Raw genomic sequence first — 27,025 nt, 5'->3', positions numbered from 1 at the left:
AGTGGCCTAAAGTGAAAGACCCATAGTGCTTAAAAGGGATTAAGCATCAGGTAGAGAGAATGACAGGCTGGGGAAGGTTCCAGTCAGAGACATTCCTCTTAATAAGTCCCCTAGAAATATTGAAATGGAATGGAGAATTTACTTTACATAGAAAAGCATATCCCTTAGGTGCACATATGGTACCTTGTAGCAGTTTCCTGGTTACTTGTCCCCAAGGATGATTGCAGTTACATGACATTCTAACAATTGGAATGTTAGTTTTCAGGAGGTTATGAAGAAGCTTCAAGGAAGATGCTGTAGAAGCATTATGAGTAAGTTTGCCAGGATAATCTTGGAATGGATACCCTACAGTTATTTTTTGGGGTGGCCCATAATCATAGGTACATCTAGCCCACCTGTGCAGCTGGCACAGGCTGCCGAGGTGAAATTGCAGCAGTTTTGAGAGGATCATACTCATTTGTACCAATAGTATTGGTGGTACAAGTCACCTCCCCCTCATCAGGGATGTGAATGTGGCCATTATGGGCCATGGTGACAACTACTGTCTCTGTGGTATGGGTGTGGTAGTGTGTAAATATGAGATATTTCCCGGCAAAAAAAAGGGGGATAATCAGGTAGTTCCCTTGGTGGGTAATTAGTACAAATGGGGTGGCACCTTTACGAAAAATGCATTAGGTTGCATCTGTGGGCTGCTTTGGGGGGGTTTGATGGTCTACCCAGCAATCCTGAACGCCCCCCATTACCTGCAGAGTCCCCTAGTATGACTAAGAAGTTATCTCTCCACTGGTAAGGGCTCACAGAGTAACACCAAGAAAGCTGGAGAGAGTATTAGGAGTAAAGTTCTCATGGTAAGGAAGGAAGAAAGGAGATTATAGTGAGAGAGAGACAGACAATTTCATCCTTTTTTCTCCAGTTTTTCCAGGGGTCTTGCGGGAGAGAAACTTCAAGTCCTCTATGGGCTCACAGGAGTATTCTGAGATAGCTGAAGGAGAGATAACAGAAGCAGCATTTTTAATCATGGAAATATGAGTCCAGCTGGGGAACCCTTCCCATTTGACTGATGTTGGAGTAGTCAGAATGGCTTTATATGGTCCTTTTCTCTTTATATCTAGGGGGTCAGTTCCTCGAGGCTTCCAAGATTTCAAGTATACCAGGTCCCCTGGATTTACAGGGGAAGTTCAAAGGGGCTCAGCTTAATATTCTCCCAAGGTGCAATTCAGACTCTAAGAAGCCCTAGGGGGAGATTCTTCACCCAATCCTCTGGAGTCTCTAAGCACAGTTTAGTAAAGACTTACTTGAGGGTGTGATTCATTTTCTCCACCTTCCCAGAAGCCTGAGGATGCCAGGCAGAGTGGATGTGGTAGGTGATTTTGAGGGCTTTGGCTACATTTTGGGTTACCTGGGAAGTGAAGGCATTGTCGCTCTATAAGGAGCTAGGTAGGCCAAAGTGCGGTATGATCTCTTTTAGCAAGCACTTTGATACCTCCTGACTTTTCTCATTCCTGCCGGGAAAGGTTTCTACCCAGTTAGTAAAGGTGTAAACGAAAACCAAAAGCAATTTGAAACCTCTACAGGGGGGCATATGCATAAAGTCTATTTGCCAATCTTCCCCTGGGTATGTGCCCCTTCTCTGAATATGCTTCAGGAGAGGGGGAGGTTTAAGAGCTCCCTCAGGATTTACACAAACTGGGCAGACCTGGCAGATCTGTTTGATTGTTTCTCCTAGCTTGTGACCAGTGAAAATGTGCTTCATAAGGGATTGAAGAGCATTTCTTCCCAGGCTGTAGCCTGATGAAGACCAAGGATAAATTTCCACTGACTTGCCTCTGGGATTAAAAGTTGGTTTGAGGGTATTTGAAATCAGACAAAGGAGAGAGGGTATAACCCTTTCTTCTGCAAGGGTTTTTTCCTGTGAACTATAGGAAGGAATATAAGAAGTCCCAGGAGCAGTGGCTTAGCTTCTAGGGTGTCATTGAGAGTCACCACAGAACATTCTGCCTTTCCTCATTTTCAAAAAAGCTCCACCCATCTGTAAGCCATTCACTATCTGAGTTGTCAAGGGGAATGTCTCTTAAGTAAATTCTACTCAAGTAGACAGAATCTAAAGCTTCCTCACAATTATGAATAATGTCTCCTGATTGAGTGCTGTCAGGGAGCAGGGTGGCAGGGTTAAGAGTGTGACACATCCAGAAAGTCAGGTCCCTGGTGTCTAGTAAGCCTCCTACTAGCAAGCCACTGATGCCCTTTGGCTTCTAAAATGCTCTGTACCCAGTGGGGGAGTTAAAACTTCTACTAACTGTCCCAAAGTTAGTTTTGAGGCCTCTTCAATTAAAAGGGCTGGGGCAGCTACTCCTCTAAGGCAGGAGGCCCATCCCAGGGAAAATGAATCCAGTTTCTTTGAGAACTAGGCAACTGGTCTGGAGTCAGGTCCCAGGGCCTGAGTTAAGACCCCCAAAGCCTGTCCTTGTCTTTCATCCACATATAGAGTGAAAGGCTTTTCTAAATTAGAGAGGGCCAGGGCAGAGGTCAGTTTGGCCTTCAGGGTTTTAAAAGCCTAGACCTGATCAGGTCCCCATTCAAGGGGAAGATTATCAGAGCCTTGAATGGAATGGTAAAGAGGTTTGGCAATAATCCCAAAAAAAGGAATCCAAATTCTGCAGAAACAGCCATACCCAGGAAAGCGAATTGCTATTTCTTTGAGGCAAGGTCTGGAAGGCCTAAAATGGTCTGTTCCCTCTCCTAGGTTAGAGATCAAGAAGTAGGGGGTGAGATTGTGGCTCAAATATTTGACAGACTGGCAGGCTATGTAGGCTTTGGGTAAGGAGACCTTGTAGCCCTCAAGGCTAGAAAATTTAGGGTTTTCATGGCTGTGATTCGGGAAATGAGAAGTCACTCACTTTGACCTTAATCCTATCTCGCCCTAGAAGCTAATCCCACCTCTGTTAAGTACCACTAATTAACCTTTCAGTTAGTGTCAGAGTTCAGCAAACACTAACCAAGTTTTCTTATAGAGCTGAACTAAGCTACTTAACTTTCAAAAGAACTGAATTAATGTTAAGTACCACCACTTAAGCTTTCTATAGATTTGAACTTGAACTACCACCAATCAAACTTTCTATAACTTTAGCCTATTCAACCCTAAAAACCTCTCTATTATCTCAAAAGCCCCCAAGACCTAACTCTGATGATATAAGTACTCTGTACCAACTCTCTTAATCCCATCTTGGAGTTTTTGTCCACTGAGAGAGATCTCTCAGTGATTTAAAATAAACTTTTACTTTTTATTTTAGAAAATTGAGTAAATTCTTTTACTTCACCCTCGCCTTGTCTCACACATCATAAGCCTGGAAATCCCCAACAGCTGCATTTAGGGACTCCTCTCTGTTGGGACTGCAGATTAAAATATCCATGTACTGTATGAGACTGCTGTCAAGCAACTCCAATTCCCTTAAATCTTTACCCAGTACCTGTCCAAATAAATATGTGGGGGCTCGGAAGCCTTGAGACAGAATTGTCCAAGTTAGTTGGTGAGGAATTCCCCTGGCTTGACCCATTCAAAAGCAAAGAGAAATTGTGAGTAATTGTAAGTATTTATGCAAAGGTATACAAAAGAAAGCATCTTTAAGGTCTAGGATGGAGAACCATTTTGTGTTCCTTGGGATCTGAGTAAGGATAGTTTATGGATTAGGGACAATGGGGTGAATCGCAATGACTGCTTCATTAATTGCCCTGGGGTCCTGTACTCCCCTTTCTGTTTTCTAACAGAAAGAATTGCAAGGAGACTCACAGGGAACTAGAAGCTTATACTTAAAAAATTTCTTGAAGCTAGGTGGCGCAGTGGATAGAGCATAGAGCAGTATCCTGAATTCAGGAGGACCTGAGTTAAAATCTGGTCTCAGGCACTTGAACACTTACTAGCTGTGTGACCCTGGGCAAGTCACTTAACCCCAATTGCCTCAGCAAAAAAAAAAAAAAAAAGATAAAGAAATTTTTCAATCATAAGTTGCAACCCCTTCCTAGCCTCTGACTTTATTAGGTATTGACCTTGGGGTAGCATGCATTGCCTTCCCAGGAATCCCCTGATCCCAGACAGAAGAATCTCTTTTCTTCCAAATTTCAAAGGGAATATGGGAGGGTTTTGAAAGAAGCATGAAAAGGTCACTTGGAGGTCTGAGAAGAGAAAATTGGGTCCCCAGTTTCACCATTAAATCCAGCCCCAATATGGGAGCAGGACAGGAGGGAATAATAAGAAAGGAGTGTTTAAACAACAGGTCACCAAACTGAAAAAGCAGAGGAGAAGTCTCAATATAGTTTTTAAGTTTCCCTTCAATTTCCATTATCATATGGGGGGGAGAGTCAACTGGGATCAGAATGCCAGAGCAGAACCTAAAGAGAAGCCCCTGTATCAAAACAACATTCAATGGCCTTACCTGCTATGTCCAAAGTTCAGTGGTGGTGATGGAGTAAGGTGTGTGTGGGGGGGAGTCTGTTCAAATCCTAGGCCCCATCACTCCTGGTCTTGAGGAGACTGGAGGGTGAAGCTTGAGGCAGCTGCTCTACCCCTTTCTGGGCAGTCCCTCTTCCAGTGCCCTTCCTTGTTGCATTCAGGGCAAGGGCCAGGGTTGTTTATTTTTTTCCCCAAGTGCAGTTGTGTGCCCAGTGGCCCTGCCCATTACACCCAAAACACAAACCCCTGTGTTTTCCGGAAATAACGGCAGCCAAAATATGGGCCTGCTCTTTATTTCTTGCTCTGCCCCTATGGTCTTCTTCCTCTGCTGTAGCTCAGTTCTTATTGTTTAAGACTCCAAAAGCTGTTTCTAACAGCTGAGCTGAGTTGGGGAGTTTGGGGGCCCAAGGCTAACTTCTACAGCTTCCTCCATATATTTGGGCACATTGGTTAATAAAATGCAGGTTGAGGACAGTGGTCCCCTCTGGAGAAGTGGGGTCCAGATTAGTGTATTTTCTTAGAGCCTCTACCAAGTGGCCCTGAAAAAGAGCAGGAATTTCCTCAACTTGGGTGATCTTCCTAAGTTTGTCATTATTAACCTGCTTCTTAAATCCCCTCTTCATGTCTTCAGTGAGGCAGGTTAAGAGGTGATCCCTTTTCTCTCTATCACTATTCCTCTCTTGGTAGTTCCACCCGGGGTCTGAGACAGGCACAGCAACAGCCCCTGGGGGTATCTACCAGAAGAGGAAGAGGCAGCCATGTCATCTCCAGACTTTGGGGCCAGATCCCAGATTCTCTTTTACTCCTCTGTAGTACAACAGGAGGAGATAATGATATTAACATCTCAGGAAAGATCGAATTGGAGGGCAATGGCTTTAAATCCCTCAATATACTTTGTGGGGTCCTCAAATACCGTTCCAGTCTTTCCTTAATTTGGGAAAGATCTGATATTGAGAAGGGCACTTGTACTCTGAGGGTCCTTACCTGAGAGTCTGTCCTCAGGGGGCAGAGTTTAAAAGGGCTGGCTGGATCTGGGTCCTGAGTAGAAAATGTAACTGAATCAGGCTCCTGAGGAGGAGGAAGGGGGATCCCACTCCTTGTATGAGAAGAACTGAGCAGTGGGGGCTAGGCAGCCTCAAAATCTGGTTCAGGAGGTGAGAGGGATTGTGTAGAAGAAAAAGGGGTCCCACTCCATGTATAGAGGGATTGAGGAGTGGGGGCTGAGTGACCTCAGAATCTAGTTCAGGAGGCAAGAAGGATAAGTACTGTGGGACCCAAGGTCCTATTTTTGATAAAGGGGTGGTTTTGGAAGGGATTTGCAGGCCCTTTGATAAGCACTGCTATGGAGGGCCGAAGAAAGATATTGTGCCCCTAAAGGAGTTAAAAGGAGGGGGTCATCTAGAAGGTCATTATCTACTTTCAATTCCCCTGCAGTAAATCTTACCAGCAGCATTCTGCAGTGCTATCTTAATTCAGGATCTTGACATAAGGTCATAAAGACTTGGACATAGGAAACTTCAGTCCACTTACCTTGCCTAAGGCAAAACAAATCAAGCTGCTGGATAGTGCTGTAGTTAATTAATCCACTAATAGGTCATTTTTCCTAGTTCTCTAAGAGATATAGAGGCCAGGATATTGCAAAAGTAAATAAGTTTTTTTTATCTTGCGATCTTTCAAACCGAATTTGTCTGTTTTTTAAGAGAGCCTACAGGAGAATCTTTAGGAATAGAAATGGACTGCCCTATTTTGTCACAAACCCCAGATTTCCAAACTCTATAGCTATAGCTCCTTGTTCTCCAAGGCATCCCTAGAAAGAAAGAGAGATGACAAAAACACTCCTTGATTAAGGGGGCTTTTTATCAGAGCACAGGAATTCCAGTCTGTACATCCCCAGACAGAGGACTCTGCTAAGCATGGAGCTCCAAACAACCCTAATTTTCCTAGGAATTTGGGTTGTCCTAGATATAGAATAGACCACTTCAGCCAGGCTCTGGTCGATCCCTATCCCAGGCCACTAAATGATAAGGTGAGAGAATTGGGGTATAAGATCCCCTCTGGTTGGTGCCTTAGATCCCTTGCAAAAGAATTTGCAGATTCAAAGTCAATGTCTGGAAAAAAAGGAATGATTTTGATTTATTTTCACTAAGAAGACAGCTTTCTTAGTGGGCAAAGAATCTTAGCAGGATAGTTTTGCAAAATGTCTGGGCATACAGTCTAGATATATTGAGGCTGCTTTGATCTTTGGCCTCAACCTGGGGGTCTATCACCAGAAGAATCTGGGAGACTGATTTTTCAATTCAATTCAATTCAAAATTGAATAAGATTACTTATCTTGGGAGTTTCCTTTATGGACATGATGGTGTGCTCCTCCTAGGAGACTCCAAATCACTTTCCCCCCACAGATTAAAGGTGACCCAGTTCACATCTGGGCCTCTCCAACCCTTCCCCCCAAAAGATCTCCGTTTATATCATTATTAGTCATAGTCTATTGTCCTAGCCTTTCAAGATGTTTGGGTTTGCCTGTCATCCAATGTGATGAATCCACCTCTTCTGGCTTTGGTATCATTGCAGATTGAATAAACAGTCATCTAGATTTTTATCCAAGTCATTAAACATTAAACATAAGGCCAAGCACAGGTAAAATAAACCATAAATGACCACTCGGTTGCAAACAAGATGTTTATTTTACATCCATCAGTTTATCTAATACCATTCAATGCATTTTGGTCTCATGAAGAAAGGAAGGAAAAGATCACAGTGATAATTAATCTTCTTGAAGTCACTTGTCTGATGGCCTGTGAACTGATTTGTCTACACAGATGCAGACGCACCGTGAGTATGGAAACTGGATGTCAGAATGTTCAGCTGTGTTCTACCATCCTCAATATGACCTTTCCTCCAGAAGTGATTGGACCACTCTTCTTTTTTCCTCTCCTCTACATGATTTTCCAGCTTGGGGAAGGGCTTCTCCTTATTGCCATCTTTAAGTGCTACAATAAAATCAGGACTCCCAAGGGTAAGTATTGAAACACTATTTCCTAACTTTTGTGACCAGAGTCTGATCTGTCACAGAAAAAATAGTACATAGTTCTCTTTTACATAGGGCATTGTTCTTTCAAGCTACGGACTTTTATAAAGTAAGCCACTTATTTCTTTCTTAGCATTCTATTGGTGCAGGGGTTCTCAAACTACAGCCCACGGGCCAAATGCAGCCCACTGAGGATGTTTATGCGGCCCGCCAGGTTATGGCAAATGGGCTGAGGGGCGGAAACAGTGTGAGGTTTTGTTTTTACTATAGTTCAGCCCTCCAACAGTCTAAGGGACAGTGAACTGGCCCCCCCTATTTAAAAAGTTTGAGGACCACGGAGTATTAATGTTGGAATATGGGAATTGGAGTAATATATTCTGTTAAGGGAAGTATACTGTGATATAGAAACTAGGACGTGGAAAAATAATTGTAACAAAAAACCCAAAACTTTGGATATGGAAAAAATTGTAAGGATGTTAGGAATAGTATGACAGACTATTCAAACTATCTAAGGTAAAATTAACTAAGTTTTACAGAATAGTCAAAGTTCTGCCTTGAATTTAAGAGATTCCTGAATCCTGAATCACATACTGTACTAAGGAAAACTTTCAGTAGCTATGGGCCTGATAGTGGACAAAACAGTAACTTCTTAAGATTAAAATCCATTACATTTTTCTTTCTTTTTTTTTTTTTTTAAGCAAGTTCTTATTATTAATGCTGGAGTAGTGACTTCTAAACACAGATCACCTCTACTTAAATGAGTTCAAAGCACTTTATTGTCATAAGGATTTTAAGATCTGAAAACTCGAGATCATATAATCCAGAGGTTCTTAATCTGGGATTTGTGAATTTGCTTTTAAAATATATATACTGATAACTGTATTTTAGTATAATTTATTTTCTATGCATTTTATCTTATGCCTTTAAAAATCATTATCTTAACAGGTCTGAGAGTCATCAGACTGTTAAAGGGGTCTATGACACAAATCTCTGATTCATCATTCCACCTGTGGATAAAAATACATAGAATGACCTGACTAGAGGACAATAAGTAATAAGGAGAAATTGCCATCTTATAACTCCTTTCTCTCTCAAGAATGGTTTCTCTTTCTCTTCCTCATCCTTCCCCTTTCCCCACTGTCCACAACTTGAACAGATTGTCAGGCTCAGACACTTTGGCAAATTATTTAACCCTGTTTACATATGTGTGTGTATATATATATATATATATATATATATATATATATATATATATATATATTTTTTTTTTTTTTTTTTTTTAAAGGTTCTACTTCCAGTCTTGGTGAGATAGGTGGATACAGTCTCCAAAAATAACAATACTACAGTTTATAGCCAAATAAATGAAGGAGTTCAGAAACAAGTGCATGTCTCCTCAGCCAAGACAAGGCAAGGGAAAAAGAATAAAGATAGTCAGTTCTTTCATATTCCCAGCCGTATCTGCTTTGCCATCATTTTAACCAACAAATTGGATTGCTGATACAGAGAGTCTTTCACATTTTGCTAGCAGCCTCCAGTGTTTTTTTTTTTTTTTTTTTTTTTTTCCCCTTCTTGGCATGGAAAAGGAAATTACTTTGCAACTATTTTCCTTGTCAACCTGCCATTTTTTTTTTCCCCTGAGCCTGGGGTTAAGTGACTTGCTCAGGGTCACACAGCTAGGAAGTGTTAAGTGTCTGAGACCAGATTTGAACTCGGGTCCTCCGGAATTCAAGGCTGGTGCTCTATCCATTGCATCACCTAGCTGCCCCCAACCTGCCATTTTTAAACTGGCCCCAGTATGACTCTGGCCCTGCATAACCATTTCCCAGTTGAACAGTAGGATCAGCATCAAACTTTTCTCGATTCCCCCCCCTTTTTTTTTTTAAAAAGCTTTTAGTTTCAGAACATATTCAGAACATAATTTTCAACATTCACCCTTGCAAAGCCTTGTGTTCAAATTTTTTTTCTCCTACTCTTCCTTACCCTAGATGGCAAGTAATCCAATGTATGTTAAACATGTGCAATTCTTCTATACACATTTCTACAATTATCATGCACAAAAATATCAGATCAAAAAAGAAAAAAATGAGAAAAACAAAATGCAAGCAAATCACCACAAAGAAGTGCAAAAACTATGTTATGATCCACACTCAGTCCCACAGTCCTATCTCTGGGTGCAGATAGCTCTATCACAAGACCATCGGCACTGGCCTGAATCACTTCGCTGTTGAAAAGAGCCATGTCCATCAGAACTGATCATCATATAATCTTCTTGTTGCTGTGTATAATGTTCTCTTGGTTTTACATGCTTCACTTAGCATCAGTTCAAGTCTCTCTAAGGCCTCTCTGAAATTATACTGCTGATCGTTTCTTATTGAACAATAATATTCTATAACATTCATATATCATAACTTATTCAGTCATTCTCCAAATGATGGTCATATCTCAATCTTTTCCAAGGCCAGTTTATTTCTATCCACTCTAAACTTTGGTCTATGTGATTTCCTGCCTGGCTGCCTGCCCATCTGGACTTCATTAATGTCTCCAGAAATGCATCTTTCTACAAAATCAAATCAAACCTGAAATTCAAACCTTCTCAGTAAGCCCTCTTGGGTACCTCCATCCCTCTTATTGGAGATGGTAGAGGGTGGACATCAGAGTTCCTCCCAGATTCTGTGTAAAAAGGAAGCCTACAGCAAACATCTTCTCATGCCCTCATATAGGTCTCCTCTAATGTTTCACCACCCCACCTTTTTCAGTTTCCCCCATTAAGAGTGTGAACTCCCTGAGGACAGGGACTGTCTTTTGCCAGCCTTTACTCCCTAGAGAGTGATCCTGCCTATAGGGAGTCTACCATGTGCTATATTTCCTACTAATAGCTCTTACTGAGAAATATTTAATAATATTGAATCCTTTAAAGGAACAGTGCTTTTTTTTTTTTTTTTTTTTTTTTTTTATTACATCAAATCATTCAAAACTAAAGTGCTATGGATAGTATTCTTGCTTCTAAGTTGGGGGTCAAGTCTTTCCTAAAGCTGAAGCTTTTGATTATCCATATTATTATTATCCATATTAATATTATCCGTATTATAAGGAAAAGCCAGTACCTACAGCCAGTAATTATTCTCCGTATAAATTTTTTAGTCACAAAGCAAGAAGGTTCATTGGAAGGAAAAAAAAAAGAGCATGAAGTGATGTTTTGGGTGTCATTGCTTTCAAAATTATGCTGACTCAATAGTATGTATCTGTATCTAGTTGGCATAGTAGATAATGTTGGGCTTGGTATCAGAAAGATCTAAATTCAAATAGATACAACTTCTTGGTGCCTCATTTTCTTCATCTTCATGTAAAATACCACCATTTTCCCAAATTTTTTGAGGATAAAGATTTTTTTTTGAGGATGAAGAGATTTTTATTTTTGTAAGATTTTGTGTTCCAACTTTTTATCCCTCCCTTCCTCACTTTGCTCTTCCCAAAGACAGTAATTTTTAAACATATTTCCATATTCATCATGCTACACAAGAAAAATCAAAATCAAAAGGGAAAAAGTCACAAGAAAGAAAATAACCACAAAAAAAAAAAAGAAAAGAAAAGAAAAAGATGAAAATACTATGCTTCAATCCACATTCAGTTTTCTCTGGATGGGGACCACATTTTCCATCCCAAGTGTATTGGAATTGTTTTGAATCAACAAATTGCTAAGAAGAGTCAAGCCCATCACAGTTGATCATCACATAATCTTACTGTGTACTGTATACTGTGTACTACTGTATACAGTGTTCTCCTGTACTCACGTCACTCAGCATCAGTTCATGTTAAGTCTTTCCAAGTTTTTCTGAAAACAGCCTGCACATCATTTTTAATAGAACAATAATATTTCATTACATTCATGTATCATAATTTATTCAGCCATTCCCCAACTGAAAGGCAGCCACTCAATTTACACCTCCTTGCCACTACAAAAAGAGCTGTTTTAAAGTGAGATAATTATAAAAGATTTTGTAAACCTTAAATAATTTTATAAATATTACAATTTCTAACTTATTTTTATTATTATGACCTTTGGATGACACCAATTATAAATTACATATAGGAATATGAGTGGATGCTCATATACTAATGTGCATAATGATAATTTACATTTCTCTAATTAGTATTTAAAACCCAGCTTCTTAAACTATGGGTTGAGACACCATATGGGATCTAATAACTGAATGTGGTTTGGTGTTAAGGAATTACTGTATATCTGTTTTATATACCTGGGGAAACATAAAAATTTCTTGAGTGGAAAAAGTTAAGCCCTGATTTTTCTTCATATGATTATAGATATCTTTGATTTCTTTTTTTGAAAACTATCTGTTCATTTCCTTTGACTATTTATCAATTCTTATTTTTACTACTATATATTTGAGAATTGAGGCCTTCATCAGAGAAATTTGATGTAAATTTTTTTTTTGTTACTTCATTGTGTATGGTGTCTTTTATGTAACTTTCCTCATTTCTCTTGATTTGGTTTATTTTTGCTTTTCCTTTTGAGATAATGGTTGTCATCCCTTTTTAAAAATTCAGCTTCAGCATAATAGATTCTACTTCAGTTCCTCATTTTCACTGTATCTGTTTCGAGTATATTGTTATTGTTGGATTCTGATTTTAATTCATTCGGCTATCTGCTTCCATTATATGCAGTAGTTCATCCCATTCCCATTCAGTTATTGAGTATTTGCCTCCATTACACATTTTCTTCTAATTATCTTTTTCTTTTTACCCTCTTTACCTTCTTTAATCTTCTCTCCCTTTTAATAATATCCTTTTTTCCTTATCATCTTTCCTTCTTTCTTCCCTCTTGGATTTCTATATCCAGCTGACTGTGCATGTAGTGTATATGTACAAATATATTTTTCCCTTTTAGAATCAATTCCATTGAAAGGTTCAAATGTTGCCTGCTAAGTCCCTCAATCCACCCATTTTTCCTTTACTGTAAAAACTTTTCCTTGAGTGCCTCTTTTATGTGAAATTTTCCTCCATTCTTTTTCTCCCTTCTCATAGTGCATCCTCCTTTCTCTCCTGTTTTCTTTTGTAGAGTTCCTAACAAAATTGACTCATACTTGTGCCCTCCCCTTTTAATTGTAAGCAATTGAACCTTAATAAGTCCCTTATGATTTCTCATGTTTACCTCTTGTGGTTTAAATGTCAAATTTTGTATTCAGCTCTGGTCTTTTCATTAGGAATGCTTGAAAATCCTCTGTTTCATTAAATATTCATTTTTCCCTGAAGGATTATATTCATTTTTTTTAGGTAAGTAATTCTTGATTGTAATCCTCGCTTCTTTGCCTTCTGGAATATCAATATCCTGAGCTTTCTGCTTCTCTAACATGGAAGCTGCAAAATCTTTTGTGATTCTGTGGTTCCATATTTGAATTGGTTTTCCTGATGCTTTGCAGCATTTTCTTCACCTGGGATCTATGAAATTTGACTAATTTTAGTGAGTTTTCACTTTGAAATCTATTTTAGAAGTCTTTCGATTTCTCTTTACCTTCTGGATATTGGGATAGTTTTACTTTATAATTTCTTGAAATATCTAGGCTCCTCAGTCGTGTTTTTCTGGCAGTCAGGTTTTTGGTTTTTTGAGGCAGTAAGGGTTAAATATTTGCCCAGGTTCATACACCTAGTAAGTGTCTAAGGCCAGATTTAAACCCAGGTTCTCCCTCCAGGGCCAGTGCTCTATCAATTGTGTTATTTAGCTGCCCCAATCCAATAAATCCTCTCTCAACCCATTTTCCACATTTACTGATAACAGTTTACATTTTATTTTTTCACTCTTTTTGCTTTCTTTTGTTTTTGATATCTCATGGAGTCATTAGTCACTTGTCCAATTCTAATTTTTAAGGAACTTTTTATTATATATTTTTTTATATTATCCCTTGTATTCATTTTTCCAAATTATCCCCCCCCTCCCTCCACTCCCTCCCCCCATGACAGGCAATCCCATACATTTTACATGTGTTACAATATAACCTAGATACATGTGTGTAAATACCATTTTCTTGTTGCACAATAAGCATTAGATTTAAGGAACTTTTTTTTCAATGACTTACTTTTTCCACCTGGCCAGCTCTATTTTCTAAAGAATTTTTCGTGAATTTTTGTGCCTCTATCATTAGACCAATTGTTTTTAAGTTTGTCTTGAGTCCTTTTGCCAAGCTCATTCATTTGGGAAATCGGGGTTTTCCCCTCTACCACTCATCTCTGATTCTTCCTGGAATTCTTGGATTTGTGTCCAATTATTTGAATTTTTGAGACTTTGCCTGTAGTGGTTTTCCCATTGTCGTCTCTGGATTTTGTGTCTTGTCTTTCCCACTATTGTAGTTGCTTTTTTATGGTCAATGTTTTTGTTTGCTAGTTTTTTTCAGACTATTTCTTGACTTAGAACTTTAACAAAGTTGGGCTCTATCTGATCGTGAGGAAGCACTGGTCCAAACTTCAGGCTCTTGGGGGCAATTTTAGAGCCAATTCTTGGGGCCTACAAGTTTTCAGAGCTTTGAAGATAATATAGTCACTCCTCTTCTGGTCTGTGCTCAGATCTTTACCTGAAAGTTCCCCTGCAGCCACAAGATACTCTTTTGAGAGAAGGCAAAAAAGCTAAGTATAGAGGCTTGTACACTGGCCATGTATTGGAATATACTCTGATGGAAAAACTAATGCCTCTATTTTCTCTCATGTATTCCCTTTGAATGTAGCTATGGAGGAAATGGGGCCTACATGACTGAGTGCCTTTTGTAAGCACACTTATTATGGCTCAACTCATCAAACATTTTCTCTTATATGATAAGCAGACTAGAGACATCTGCTCATGCTCTAAAATTCACATGAAGATTTCATTAACAGAGCATGGTACATTAAGGACTGAACTCACTGGCCAGTCCACCCATTACAACTATAATATTAGTGGATTTGTCCCATTGTAATGAGATTTTATCTCTGAGCACCAAATACTTTAATGTGTTGTCATGCAATTATTTTATTGGTTTAATATACTGTCACATTTCAGTGCCAAACACTTTTAAGGATCAAATTTTTTTGAAGGAGGCATTGAAGTGATTTTAAAATTCTTTAAGAATTGAGATTTAGAGATACCTTAAGTTTTCTATGTGAGGCAGAAAAAAAGTGAATTTGAAAAGTAGATTTTAGAATTTTAATCAGGCCTTGACAAAGAGATGTATTATGAATAATTTAATAACTGAATTAATGACCCAAAGACAAATGAACAAAAAAATACTAAACTCTATGTGTCAAGGGCTAAGTTCTGAGGATACAAATACAAAAGCAAAAATTGTTCCTGTCCTTAAAGAGATAATGGGGGGAAAAACACATATACTGGAGACCAGGAAGGGGCACTTTAGTCCAGAATGTTACAGTGAGTGTATAGAATCAAAAAATTAACATGACCCCATCAGAAACAATGGCAGATATGATAACAATTCTAGAGCTGGAACTGAGGAGGTAGGAGAGGGGTTTATGTATATGCAGTATATATTGCTATTGATGAGATGGCTAGATTTGTCCTGCAAGTGTTAGGTTAAGGAAGTCACCAATGAGGACAGTGGTTTCCATTCTTGGTATAAGAATTAAAACTTCCAGGGCATGATTTCTGGTCCTAGCAGAAAGGCTGCTTGCTGGCAAGGCTATCCAAAAAATAGCTGGAAAAGTGAATGACAAAATAATAGAAACCTATTTTTTACGGTCAGCTTAAAGATTAAAATAATGTTTTAAGCATTTATGGTCAGGTGACTTAAAAGTGTTTAATAACTAGATTTATCTGAAGTCAGAGCGATCTGACACTATGGTATCTGTACCTTTCTCATCCAAATAGGTAGCTATGATTCATAGATTCATCGATTTAGGGCTGGAATGAATGCTAGAAGTGATCAAGTTGGATCTCTTTTACAAATGAGATTTAATTGCTTTGACTTGTCACACAGCTAGTATCTGAGGAGGAATTTGAATTGAGATCTTCAAGTCTAAATCCAACACTTTTACTAAATAGCAACAAAAACTGATACCAATTTTAAAAAAGCTTATTAGAAAATTTTCTGATTACCTAGAAACCAATTAATCACATAGTCTTGTTGAGGACTCAAACTTAAGATAATTAGGTGCCCTTGAACTCAGAAACAACTGAAGAAAAAAGAACCCCCTTAGAGGTGTGATGTTAAAGAGTGGGTCTGAAAAATGTATTCCGACTGCTATTTCTAGGGATGATTCTGTTTCATAAAATCATTCAACAAACTTTTATGTGTCAGGAATTTTTTTTTTTTTTCCTGAGGCTGGGGTTAAGTGACTTGCCCCAGAGTCACATAGCTAGGAAGTGTTAAGATCATATTTGAACTCCAGTCCTCCTGAATTCAAGGCTGGTGCTCTATCCACTGTGCCACCTAGCTGCCCCCTGTGTGTCAGTTATTAAGAGAAAAACAAAATCCCTGCTTTTGAGGATTTGAAATTCAATTTTTAGGAAACGACATGTATACCATAACAAAATAATTTTGGGGGGAAGGGGTGGAGGAAAGAAGAGGTTTGGCTAACAGCTGATAGAGTAGGATGCATTTAGTCACTTGAACCCCTGAAGGAAGCTATATATTCTAAGAGAAATTCCAAAATGAGGAAGAAGTATATTTTATCTAGGTATGAGAGCACTGAGGCAGGCAGTAGAATGTCCTGGAATAGAGAACAAGTAGACTTGTCTCCTTAGATCATTTAGTACATTAAAAATTATAATGTGCAGTAAAAATTTGGAAAGATAAACTAGAATCATGTTGGTAAGGCCCTTAAATGCCAATAGAAGAATTTGTATTTTATCTTAGAAGAAAGTCACTAGAGTACTGAGCAGGTAGAAAACAGATCCAGATACACCTAGAGGCATGTGTTTTAGGAATATCAACTTTGAGATAAGAGGAAGGATTATAATGAATTCAAATCTGGATGTAACTAAACAAATTAGAAGGCTATTGCTGTAGTACAAGTGGGCCTGAGCTAGGGTAATGGTCATGTAAATAGAGAAAAGGGAACACATAAAATGAAATCTCCATTGACACTGAATTGCCAAGATTTGGCAACTAATTGCTGCCATGTAAATGGGAGAAGAGTGTGCTGTGAAAGAAAACTACTAAGACTCCAAGTCTAAACCTTAAAGATGGCAAAGGATAGATGTCTCTCATCACCAAAAAAGAATAGCTAGAAAGAGGGGAAGGTTTGAGGAAAAATCAAGTCCTGTTTCTGAATTGTTGAAATGGAGATCTCTATTGGACATCTATTTGAAAAATGTCTAGTAGGTGAAGTTGAACTTGAGTTTAAGAGACTAGGATATAGCTCTCAAGAGTTATTTGCATAACTAAACCCATAGGAAATAAGACCACCAAGAGAGGGTGACAGAGAAAAGGAAATCCAGCACAGAGCCTTAGGAGATCCCCAGGCCTAAGGGTAGGATGGGACATAGATGCTAATACAGAAGATTGAGATGCCACTATATAGATATAAGGAAAACAGCATCACAAAAACCTAGGAAAAAGAACGACTACAAGATGGTTATCAGTGTCCTTTGTTGTAGAAAAGCACAAAAGAATGAAAAATGAGAAAAATATTTCAAAATTAAGATATCATTCATAACCTTAGAACAGATTCAATTAAATGAGATCCAGCTTCATACTTTTCTGAATACACACACACACCTGGATCTTAAAGAGGTAATTGGAATTTATCTCCATCCTTCTGCTCTGGAAGACCTTCAAAGGATATTAACTAGAACATGAGTTCCATGGCTTAAAAATTATCATTTATCTATAAAGATTATCTTGGCAGAGGAGAAAGGTTAAACCATCTGGAGCTTCTAAAAATCAGTGCGAGAAGAGAAGTGGTACAGAACAGATTCTTGGTTATTTCTTGCTCCTGAGATGTTACCTCTGTTTTTGGATAAACTTGTCTAATTTGGTGTCTTTGTTCCTTTTATTTCCCCTTATAGATAAAACAAAAATGATCTACACAGCTGTAAATGACACTGCCAATGAAGCAGCAGGAGCAGGAATTATGGTCAATGGTTCAAGTGTGGCCTAGACTTAAGCCTACCTCACAAGCAACTAAATCTTATCTACAGAGTGCCAATCCAAATGCTAGCAGCAAGGCATGAAGTACACCACAGAAAAAAACAGCATTATTTAAAATAAGGGGCAAACTCGTCCTTTGTAAGCAATTCCAGTTCTAACCACCAAAGTGATCATGGCACTAGATGTTATGGATATCCATTTGAGCAATTTAATAGCCAACAATACCCTGAAATTTTTTTTCTGGCCACACACAATAAAATGAGATTAATGGAATTTGGTAAATTTTTGTTCACTAAAATAGAAAGTTTTGTGTTTATTAGGAAAAACCATACCTAGACTCTCATTTCAGTGTACTTTTTCTTTTGCCTCAAAACTTAACAGATAAGCTACCAGTTCTTAGAACTGGTGAAAAAAAATTTTGTTTTGATAAAATACTTTGGTGGGGAGGGTATGTTTAGAATGCACCACCACAGAAGCAGATTTTGTTTTAGCAGTTCACCACCCAAATTGTTTTATATCTGATGTTTGGTTGCCTTTGTTAAACATTCAAGTTTATTTTCACAACTAACTAAAAATCAACTCCAAAGCATATTTGAGTATTCTTAGGACAAGAGAGAAGTCGTAGGAGGCAAGGGAGATGTGAGATGCTTAACACCGGTTTCTGGATATTCATAATAGAGGCAATTGTTCTGATAAACATCCCTTTTAGTCACTCCAATAAATACAATTTGGCATTTAAAGCCTTTCAGTCATAATAATCAGACATATTACACAAACTGCTGGGATAAAAAGCAAACAGAGCCCCCCTGCCTTTACATTTTGGGAAAGAACACACACATCAATATGCCACTCTCTAATCAAATTCAGACTTGCAGTGGGTCCCTTAAGGGGCAGTATTCCTAGGTTCTAAAATGTGTTGGGTAGAGCTCACAAGCTTCCAAAATCAATTAATCTCAAGATTTTAAGACTTTATAAAGACAATGCACTGCGTGAATGCTAATTTCATTGCTCAGTACCTTAAATACCAAAGAACTTTTATCCTAGAGACAATTATGCAGAATGGATTTTTAGACTGATGTAATACATTGTTACTCTTCATGCACTCCTATTTCAGAACTCCTTGTTAGTCCTCACTCTTTCCTATAAACCCTAATTCCCTTCCAAACTTAGGGTGCAAGTACCAGTCCCTTTCTATAGTTAAAAGACTTGTGACCCTGAAGAGCATCTAAGCTGGATAAAACAAACTCTTTCTGGGTAGGACCAGAGTACACAAACTGAAGGTTGATGGAAATACAACTGTGGTAATTATCTTTTACATTTTTCCCCCAGTCCTCACACACATTTTATGTTTACAAAGTGTAACAATTCCAAGACATTCCACTAATATTTTATTAAATGCCTATACTAGGGACTTGTTGGTACAAAGATGCAACAGTACTTTCCTGTGCTACTTTGACTAAACATGTAACAAGTACAATGTATACTTAATTTCTCTTAAGATTGCTATCAAGGTTCTACAGGAAGTAGAACATTAAATGTAGGTTTTTACAAGCCACCAGGCATGGGGTCCCAAATAAAGGCAGGAATAAGAAGGAAATGAAGGGGTAATACCCCTGAAGTAAAGGTAAAGGGAAATACAAAATATGCTCGAAAAAGAACATTTGACCAAATTATGTCAGGTTCCAAAATGCCGAATGTATTTTTCATTTTATTTTACGATCAACAAGGAGACATGTTTTTTGGACCCATGTTGTGTTATTAGGTAAAACAATTTGGCAACTATGTGGATTCAGACTGGAATTCTTTGTAATTATTGGCAATATGCTTATTAACACTGGAGACAAATGAACTGGTAAACAGATCAACTGTTAAGCATTTACTATCAGAAATTAAAAAGCAAAAAATAAACTTCATAAAAAATTATGAGAAATGTAGAATATTTACAAGTCAAAACTTCCAAGACAAGGTGGTCTAGGAAAATCAGTCCACTGTTATAAGGAATTGGGAAGAAACTGAAGTGATGGAATTTTGGCTGAGAAAAAAAATAAAGATTCTGGATAGTTTAAGGAGATATGGGTTATATTTGTAAAAGCAAGAAGAAAAAGCCAATAAACTTAAGTTTGAGAACCTGAGGTTATGATTAAAATATCAAACTCCTAAAGTTAACAGATAGGATCACCTCTTTAGAGTTGTGAAATGAAAACCAATACAGACCTTCTCAAAGAGTACCTGCTTCTGATTATTTGGAATAGATTAGGGAAAATTAACAGTATCTTTTGGTGGTGATTCCATTGTAGTGAATGAATAGTGAACAAATTTCAAGGAAACCGAAGGTGGGCAATGTAAAGCTATTTACTAAAGCATAACTGATAAGATGTGAGTATGCCTGATGTGACTTGATTATTGAGTAGCATTAACTGAAGTCATCTGATCAGTAGATTGGGAAAACTACTTCTGCTAGGTAACCAAGTCAGTTTAGGATAAAATGACGAAATTTAAAAATATCTTCCCTGCATAGTTTAAGAAAATATTTGACTACCAAATTTATGGGGAGTATAAAGGTATATCCTAGAGATATATCAAAGGAAGGAAAATGCAAAAGGTAATTTTGTTATAATAAGGGGTATACATAATATATATAAAAAGTTTTTAAGTATCTGCTTCCTAAATTGATCTCAAATGACCATAATTTGAATATGTGGCATAACACATTAGTTGGCTAGCATTATATGTTCATACATCTAAAGTTGATCCAGATATAGAGAAGCAAATATAATCCTATCATTTGGATTAATAAATTGACAAATATGTTTCACTCCAATTAAGTTATCTGGCAATATTATTTTAAGGCTAATATGCTGGGGATATATGTCCTGTTTTCCTTCAAGGGGTTACATTCCAAGTCTCAATAGTACCCAGTAAGTCAACAAACAGCAAAGTTTGTGAAAGTCATCACTATCAGGGAAAGCCTCACAGCTACTAGTTAAACTATTGGGAGTATAACATTCTCTTAATGTCATAGTTTACTAAGCTATCACTTGTGTGCCTAACAAGCTGTAGCCCACATATATCACCTCTTAATACCTTGCTCCTTTCAAATGTTTCCTGTAAGGAATCTCAAAAATCCTCTTTAGTGTGATGTGATATCTCATTTCTTCCATTCAAGTTATTTGAGGTGGCATTAACACATTTTAAATGTTTGCAAAGTATCTTAGAAAATTATTTCTTCAACACATTCTACTGCCACACCTTTTTACCATTTTCCCTCTTTCCTTCCCTTCTTACTGGGGAGCAACATTACTGGATTCTAAAATCTACCTTTAAATTTTAAAAATTAAATGTTAAAAACCATTGAACACTAATATAAATAGTATGACTTTATACTAAACTCAATAATCGGACCTGGGTTTTTGTTGATATGAGGATACCCCCCCCTTTATCTTTCTTAAATGGGTTAAGAGCGGAAAAAATGAAATTTATCAATTGTACCCCTTAAAATTCTGATTCAAAGAGTCTTCTCCCCCAAAATGAATTGAGTGCCAAACTCAGGCTCAGAAAAGATGAAGTTTGAATTTTAATAGGGAAATACTTTAGAGGTCTCAAATGAACCAGACAATTTTTACAAATTTTATTACCAACACTAACAGCAACTTTAATGTGCTGTCTTTTATAGTTATATGAAAGGGTGGGTGGGAACATTCTTGTTCCCCACACAAAAGGGAGGGGAGAAAAAACAAAAAACACAACACCCAAAACCCACTTAAAATAAGCTTTATATACAGCAGATGTAGAGCTTTTTAAGTGTCCAAAGCCATTAGTTTAATTATAAAGGCATTAAACTAATTTCTGAATTGCCACTCACATATTCCAGTAAACTAGGAACTAAAACGTTCAAATTATTTCTTTAGTACAAAAAAATGAAAGTTGCTCTAGTTATAAAAGAGCAGTCAATATACATAACTATACACTTCAGACATTCACAAAAATGTGAGCAGAGAAGGCTTATCAAAAGACATTTAATACAATTAGTTTTCAACAACCCTTGGTGGTCCACATCTATAAAGATTTCCAGCCCCCTCCCCCCACCCCCCTTACCCCGCTCCCAGAAAAGCACATACTTACCAGAATTTTAGCAAGTATGGTTTGGTTTTTTTTTGTCTTTTTTTGTCTTTTTTAAAAAGGTCCCCAGGGCAAGTTATTTAACAGTTCAATTGCCACTGTCAACAGATCTAGACCTAGATCTGGATCTCTGGCGATCCACAGATGCTGGAGATTTAGATCTACTTGAAGAGCCACGTTTCTGACTCTTTTCAGGCATAGGTGACCTACTAACAGACCGGGATTTGCTATGGCTCCGGCTTCTGGATCTGCTGTAAGATTTGCGGCTCCGAGAACGAGAACGGCTCCGAGATCTGGAAGAGCTCCTAGTGCGGGAACGTGATCGGCTTCTCGACCTACTAATATTAAATAAAATAGCTAGTTAGTAGATATAAGGCCCTACCCCCACATGTTTTTGTCAAATTGCCTTAAAATAGCAGAAAATTAATTTTGGGAAAAAAAATACCTGTGCCTTTTGCTGCCTTCAATCAGTTTAATTTTCCTTCCATTTATTTCTTTTCCAGAAAGTTTTTCGATAGCATTCTTTAAGTCACTGTAAGAGGCAAACTCAACCACCCTAGAAAGAAGTGTTGAGTCTAGTTAATTCCACAGAATATATACTATGTGTTGCATTTGATAAGATTTTTGATAAAATCTGATTTACATAATTCTCAAGCACATATTGCAAGTTTTTAAAAGTTTTACCTACCCTTCATTTAGTTTTGGTCTATGAGCATCTGCAAAGGTTACTTCCCCAGCTTGCCTCATGAAATCTTTGAGATCCTAACACAAGACAATTATGTTAAACGAAGAAAAATGAAAAGAATATAAACAGATAACATGGCATAAAACAAGACTACTGAAAGAGAAGATGTTAGATAAAGTACAAACATGGCATTTACCACACTTGTATTCTATCAGAATTCAAAATTATCTACATCAGGGCACGAAATAAGTGAAAATAGCATATTGCTTTACGCAAAATGCAAGGGGAAAATTCAGATTTTAACGTTAAAGTATTAGTCTATACTGAGCTCAGCACAAAGAAATAAAAAAGAAAAAAAAAGTTAACAGTACATGTTTGTAAAGTAAAGACTGAGGTAGAGCAAGTCTTATATTTAAACAGAACATTTACAAGACACCAGTTATTTTGTGCCCCATATGTCATTAAAAACGTAGTTTACTTTACCTTTATTAACATTTCCCTAGGCTAGTCAAGCAGCAAACTGCATTAATCGCTCGGAGATACCGTCATGACATATGCCCGACTGGCTCTTCGCCACCCACTTGAAGGACACTACCCAATCGATGGAAGCCTTTAAATCGCACAGCCCTCCCTATTAGCAGACTACTGACGGATGCAGACATTTTCTACTCTTGTGAAGTTACCAAGGACCACTTTACTGCGATCAGGATTCCAACGACCACCTAATTTCGTATCTTTCAACTCTTTTCGACCAGGACCTCTTATTCGGAAGCGTTACAGGAGGACAGCTCTCAACTTAGGGATCAGATCTCGTTATCTCGGGGATCGCTGCAACCTGGCACTTTAAGGAAGTGCACCGATTACGTCTAGACCGGCAAACACAGATCTAGAGGTGGCCAACTGATCACTGTAGGAGCTGACTGGCAAAGTCAACCAGGCCCAACCAAGAGTGACCAAGACAGAACGATTAGGATAACCCACAGGCACTCCTCGTCATAAGGCCAACGACACAGATAGGCTGGCAAATAAAGGGTTTAATATTTGGTTAAAATTGATTTTAAAACAAGAAAAATCCTCAAAAACATTTACAATTGATCACTATCATTATTCTAGGCTTGAAATATCCCCCAATTATGTTAAATAGTTTAAATGATATTATAGAAGTCCAGTTAAGTTCATATTTTAAGATAAAAACTACTTTAGTAAAAGGTTTAATTATTAACTACCCATTAATTTTTTTAAATATTAAAGAAGTTTTAAACCTTATTTCAACAAACCTGCCAGCTGACTCGAGAAGATAAATTTTCAACTATAAGACGATTTTCTGTTCGTACTGGTGGGGCATTTCTGAAAAACAATTATAATGGAAAATTTGTGACTTAAGGGAATTTTTTTCATTCTAGAAAACCTTTACTCAGGAAAACTCCTACCTCCTATCATTTCGAGGACGACGGCTACTAAAACGATCAGAATATCGCCCTCTTCCCCGTCCACCTCGAGATCGAGCTCTGGCATGTTCAATTGTAACCCTAGAATAAATTAAATAGGATTAATAATGCTTACACTCTACTCTTAAATATTAATATACATTATCACTTAAGCTTTAGTCCAGTACATGTTGATACTACAGATGTTAAGCCCCATTAAAAATTTAAGAGTCATGGCCACAGAATTAGTTCTAGAATCAAACCAAGGCTTTCTTCAGACAAGATAACAATTATCCATTTTGCAACATATCCCTCAGCATTTATTTATGAATACACTTGTAATTAAATTAGGACTTCTGTAAAAATGCACAGTAAATTAAGCTTTATTAGTTGATTTGGCCATTGAAAAAAGTTCATTGGTAACCCTTTAACTAGGCTACCTTCTTTAAACAACTGGAATTTGAGTTATACTAATTTTCTTTTTACCAAACTACAGTGCCAAGAACACTATTTAAATATGTCTTACATATTTCAGAGGGTCAGACTTAAATCTGAAGTTATTTTCTAGGTCAATATGATCCAAACTCTACCTCTCACTGCAGAGTTCCTTTCCATCAAGTTCATAAACAGCATCATCAGCATCTCTTGGGTCCTCAAATTCCTAAGAAATCAATTATTTTAGCTATTTAAACATTGATAAATGATCAAGATTACATGTAAAGTACCAGGCAACTTTACAATATTACCTAAATGTCAGGAATTACAGCAACATGAACAGCGCCTAACAATCCATCAATGCCAGTAACAATTCAGCACTCTGATAAACTTAAGTTTGCAGTTTTTTTGAAGAATTTTTAAAGGCTGCGTTAATATTTTCCTTGACATGAAATTTGTCTGACTTCAGCAAAGTTATTTAGAATTGGAAGTTTGTATTTTTAAAAAAATTTGTTAGAAAAGGTTTTTACTCAAGATAACCTACCACAAATCCAAAGCCTCTTTTCAGATCAATATCTCTTATCCGTCCATATCCTTTAAAGAATCTTTCTACATCTTTTTCCCGGGCTGCCGGATTTAGCCTTCCGATGAATACTCTACAGCCACTCATGGTGTTCCACTTTTAATTCCTTTTAGGAAGAAATGATACATTAGTTATAAAATTAAAAGGAATGTCAACCTAACCAAATAGGGTGCTTGTATAAATGTCTAACATTATTCGGGGCCTTTGCTAATCTACAAACAAATCACGGTTTACCAACAGGTACAGATAAGAAAAAGTAGGAAGGATTTAGACTCCATACCGCAGTCACTCTTCACTCCCAGACACTACTGCAGCAGCAGCCGCAACGCCCACTGAGGTCTCTGATTGCGCAGGCGCACCTCCCCTCCCTTTCCCTTCCCTCTGCCGCAGTTGGAAAGACCGAGAACGGAAGGAGGAGCATAGGCTACACCCTCCGCATTCTCGGGGCCAATCTCGAACAGCCGCGTGAGCTCTTCGGCTGCCAAAGCGTCACAGCTAAATGGAAGGCTCGAATCACGCGATGCTAGCGCGTGCGCAGTAAGCAAACAAATCCCTTAGAACCATAAAATGGCGTCTGGGCGGGGATGGGACAGGAGTTGCGCGCGCAAATTCCACTCCACCCTCCCCTCCCCCATTAACGTTACCAACTGACCCACCGAACGTTCAAAGCGTTAAAGCGGCCTAGTGAGCTAAAGGTCTTAAAAGTTTGTCTCCCAGATATTAACACTAAAGACTCCTGCGTTAAGATAAAATGGGGAAAAAACACAAAAATAACGGACACCTCCCCAGTACCCAAAATATTGGATAGACACTTCCGGGCGGTAATCCTTCGGTCCTTTTCAGGCCCAAAGGGCGAGAATGTATTATTTCTCGCAAGAAATACACAAGTTACTCCCCAGTATCTTTCCTTAATAGTGACCAAGGGAAGACAGCTACCAGAGCCGCAACAATAATTCTAAAAGGCATTATTTTCCCTTAAAAAGTCGGCTGCTTACCAATCTAAACGGGCAGGAGATACAGCGTTAAATCCGCCGGAGGTAGACAACGAAGCGCTAGGAAGTCCACCAGATAGCGTAGGGTCGGAGAACACGAACTTATTCAGACAAAGTCCTTCTGCAACTGACGCACTTTACAACTCGGGCGTTCCACAAAATGGAAGGTGCTTTAGATGCGTCACTTCCGGTGCCGCCCCAGAGAAGCACGTGACCGTATTGGGCATTCTTATGCTTAAGAAACAGGCCGAAAGGTAGGAAGGCTCCTCCTCCTTTGTCTCAGAGACCAGGAGCTGTTCAGGGGCGGGGCCAAAAGACGACCTTCCGAGGAGAGAAAAGGGAGGAAGTGGAAGGGCGGGCGTTCGCGGGTGTGGTTGTAACTGTTAGTTGCAAGGTTAAGAAATTGAGAAGCTTCTACAGGCCCTTTCTTTTAACTGTTCAATTCTATATTCTTGAAGCTGCTGTGTGCTGGATTCTGCTTTCGCCCCTGAAGTTAGGGACAAAAGAGAAACATCCTCGTTCTGCCGAGAAGTTCAAATCTCGAAAAAACGAGGTAGAACTAGAGAAATGTTGACGGAAGAGAGCTCAAACAATTTAGAAGTGGGTAGGGGAAGACTGGGGATCTTCCCTACTCCAGCTGTTGAAGATCTCCAGTGAAGGCAAGTGGAATCCACTAGCTCCACCATGATTGCCTTTTAGGATAATTTTGTTAGTAAGCTTTTCCTTATGACAATCCTCAGATCTTCAGGATACCCCAACATTCTCCTGAATTTGGGGGTCCACAAACAAATCCATTCCCTTTTCCATTTTGGTGGTTTTGATGGATCTTGTAATTTCATCCATAACTATGAAGTTCTTTATGGCCTCCCATGAATAGAATTCCACTGGACAACCTTTCAATTATCCAGGCCCCATTTCAGAGCACAATGAAATGCTGAGTCTGATTCTGACTGGGGAATATCCCTTATGGAAATGCATCTTTCAACAAAACTTTTCTTTTTGCACAAAATCAAAATTTTTTCTAAAGCCATGAACAAGAAACTCAAGCTTCCCACAAAATTTCTAGTCGTCTTTAACCCTATGTGACATTTTAAGTTCACCCTGGAAAAATATCAGAGTGGGATCTGCTTAGGGTCCAACAAATCATCTACTCACTCTTATCAAGAGGTCATATAAGGTCACACCTATTGTGAAGAGCAGAGCTGGATAGGGTTCAAA

General features: G+C 38.3%; 2 protein-coding genes across 6 annotated transcripts in view; one reads left to right on the top strand and one right to left on the bottom strand.

The window, feature by feature from the left end:
* Positions 1-17,839, top strand: part of SLC10A1 (solute carrier family 10 member 1) — a 58,928-nt gene extending 41,089 nt beyond the window's left edge. Inside the window, exons 4-5 of the mRNA XM_074290492.1 lie at positions 7,267-7,463; positions 17,485-17,839. Of these exons, the coding sequence (XP_074146593.1) occupies positions 7,267-7,463; positions 17,485-17,576 (289 nt within the window). The 3' untranslated portion in view covers positions 17,577-17,839. The remainder of the gene's footprint in view (positions 1-7,266; positions 7,464-17,484) is intronic.
* A 3,482-nt stretch (positions 17,840-21,321) lies between these two features.
* Positions 21,322-25,987, bottom strand: SRSF5 (serine and arginine rich splicing factor 5). 5 transcript variants are annotated; one of them, XR_012486529.1, is made up of 9 exons: positions 25,811-25,987; positions 24,777-24,921; positions 24,388-24,458; positions 23,801-23,899; positions 23,648-23,717; positions 22,854-23,388; positions 22,374-22,447; positions 22,131-22,241; positions 21,322-22,023 (listed from the first exon to the last, which is right to left on the bottom strand). XR_012486529.1 is itself a non-coding variant. In XM_074290493.1 (8 exons), exons 2-8 carry the CDS (start codon positions 24,900-24,902, stop codon positions 21,774-21,776), a joined length of 801 nt encoding a protein of 266 aa, XP_074146594.1. In that variant the 5' UTR covers positions 24,903-24,921; positions 25,811-25,987; the 3' UTR covers positions 21,322-21,773. The 5 variants fall into 5 exon arrangements, 3 of the variants coding, with proteins under 3 accessions (XP_074146594.1, XP_074146595.1, XP_074146596.1); XR_012486530.1 differs by having other exon boundaries at positions 21,322-22,020; XM_074290493.1 differs by lacking the exon at positions 22,854-23,388.
* Between the last annotated feature and the right edge of the window lie 1,038 nt (positions 25,988-27,025).

This window comes from Sminthopsis crassicaudata, chromosome 2, assembly GCF_048593235.1.
Source record: "Sminthopsis crassicaudata isolate SCR6 chromosome 2, ASM4859323v1, whole genome shotgun sequence".
In the NCBI taxonomy this organism is placed as follows: Eukaryota; Metazoa; Chordata; class Mammalia; order Dasyuromorphia; family Dasyuridae; genus Sminthopsis; species Sminthopsis crassicaudata.
The sequence above is the reverse complement of the archived record's forward strand: the minus strand, read 5'-3'. Positions and strand labels throughout refer to the sequence as shown.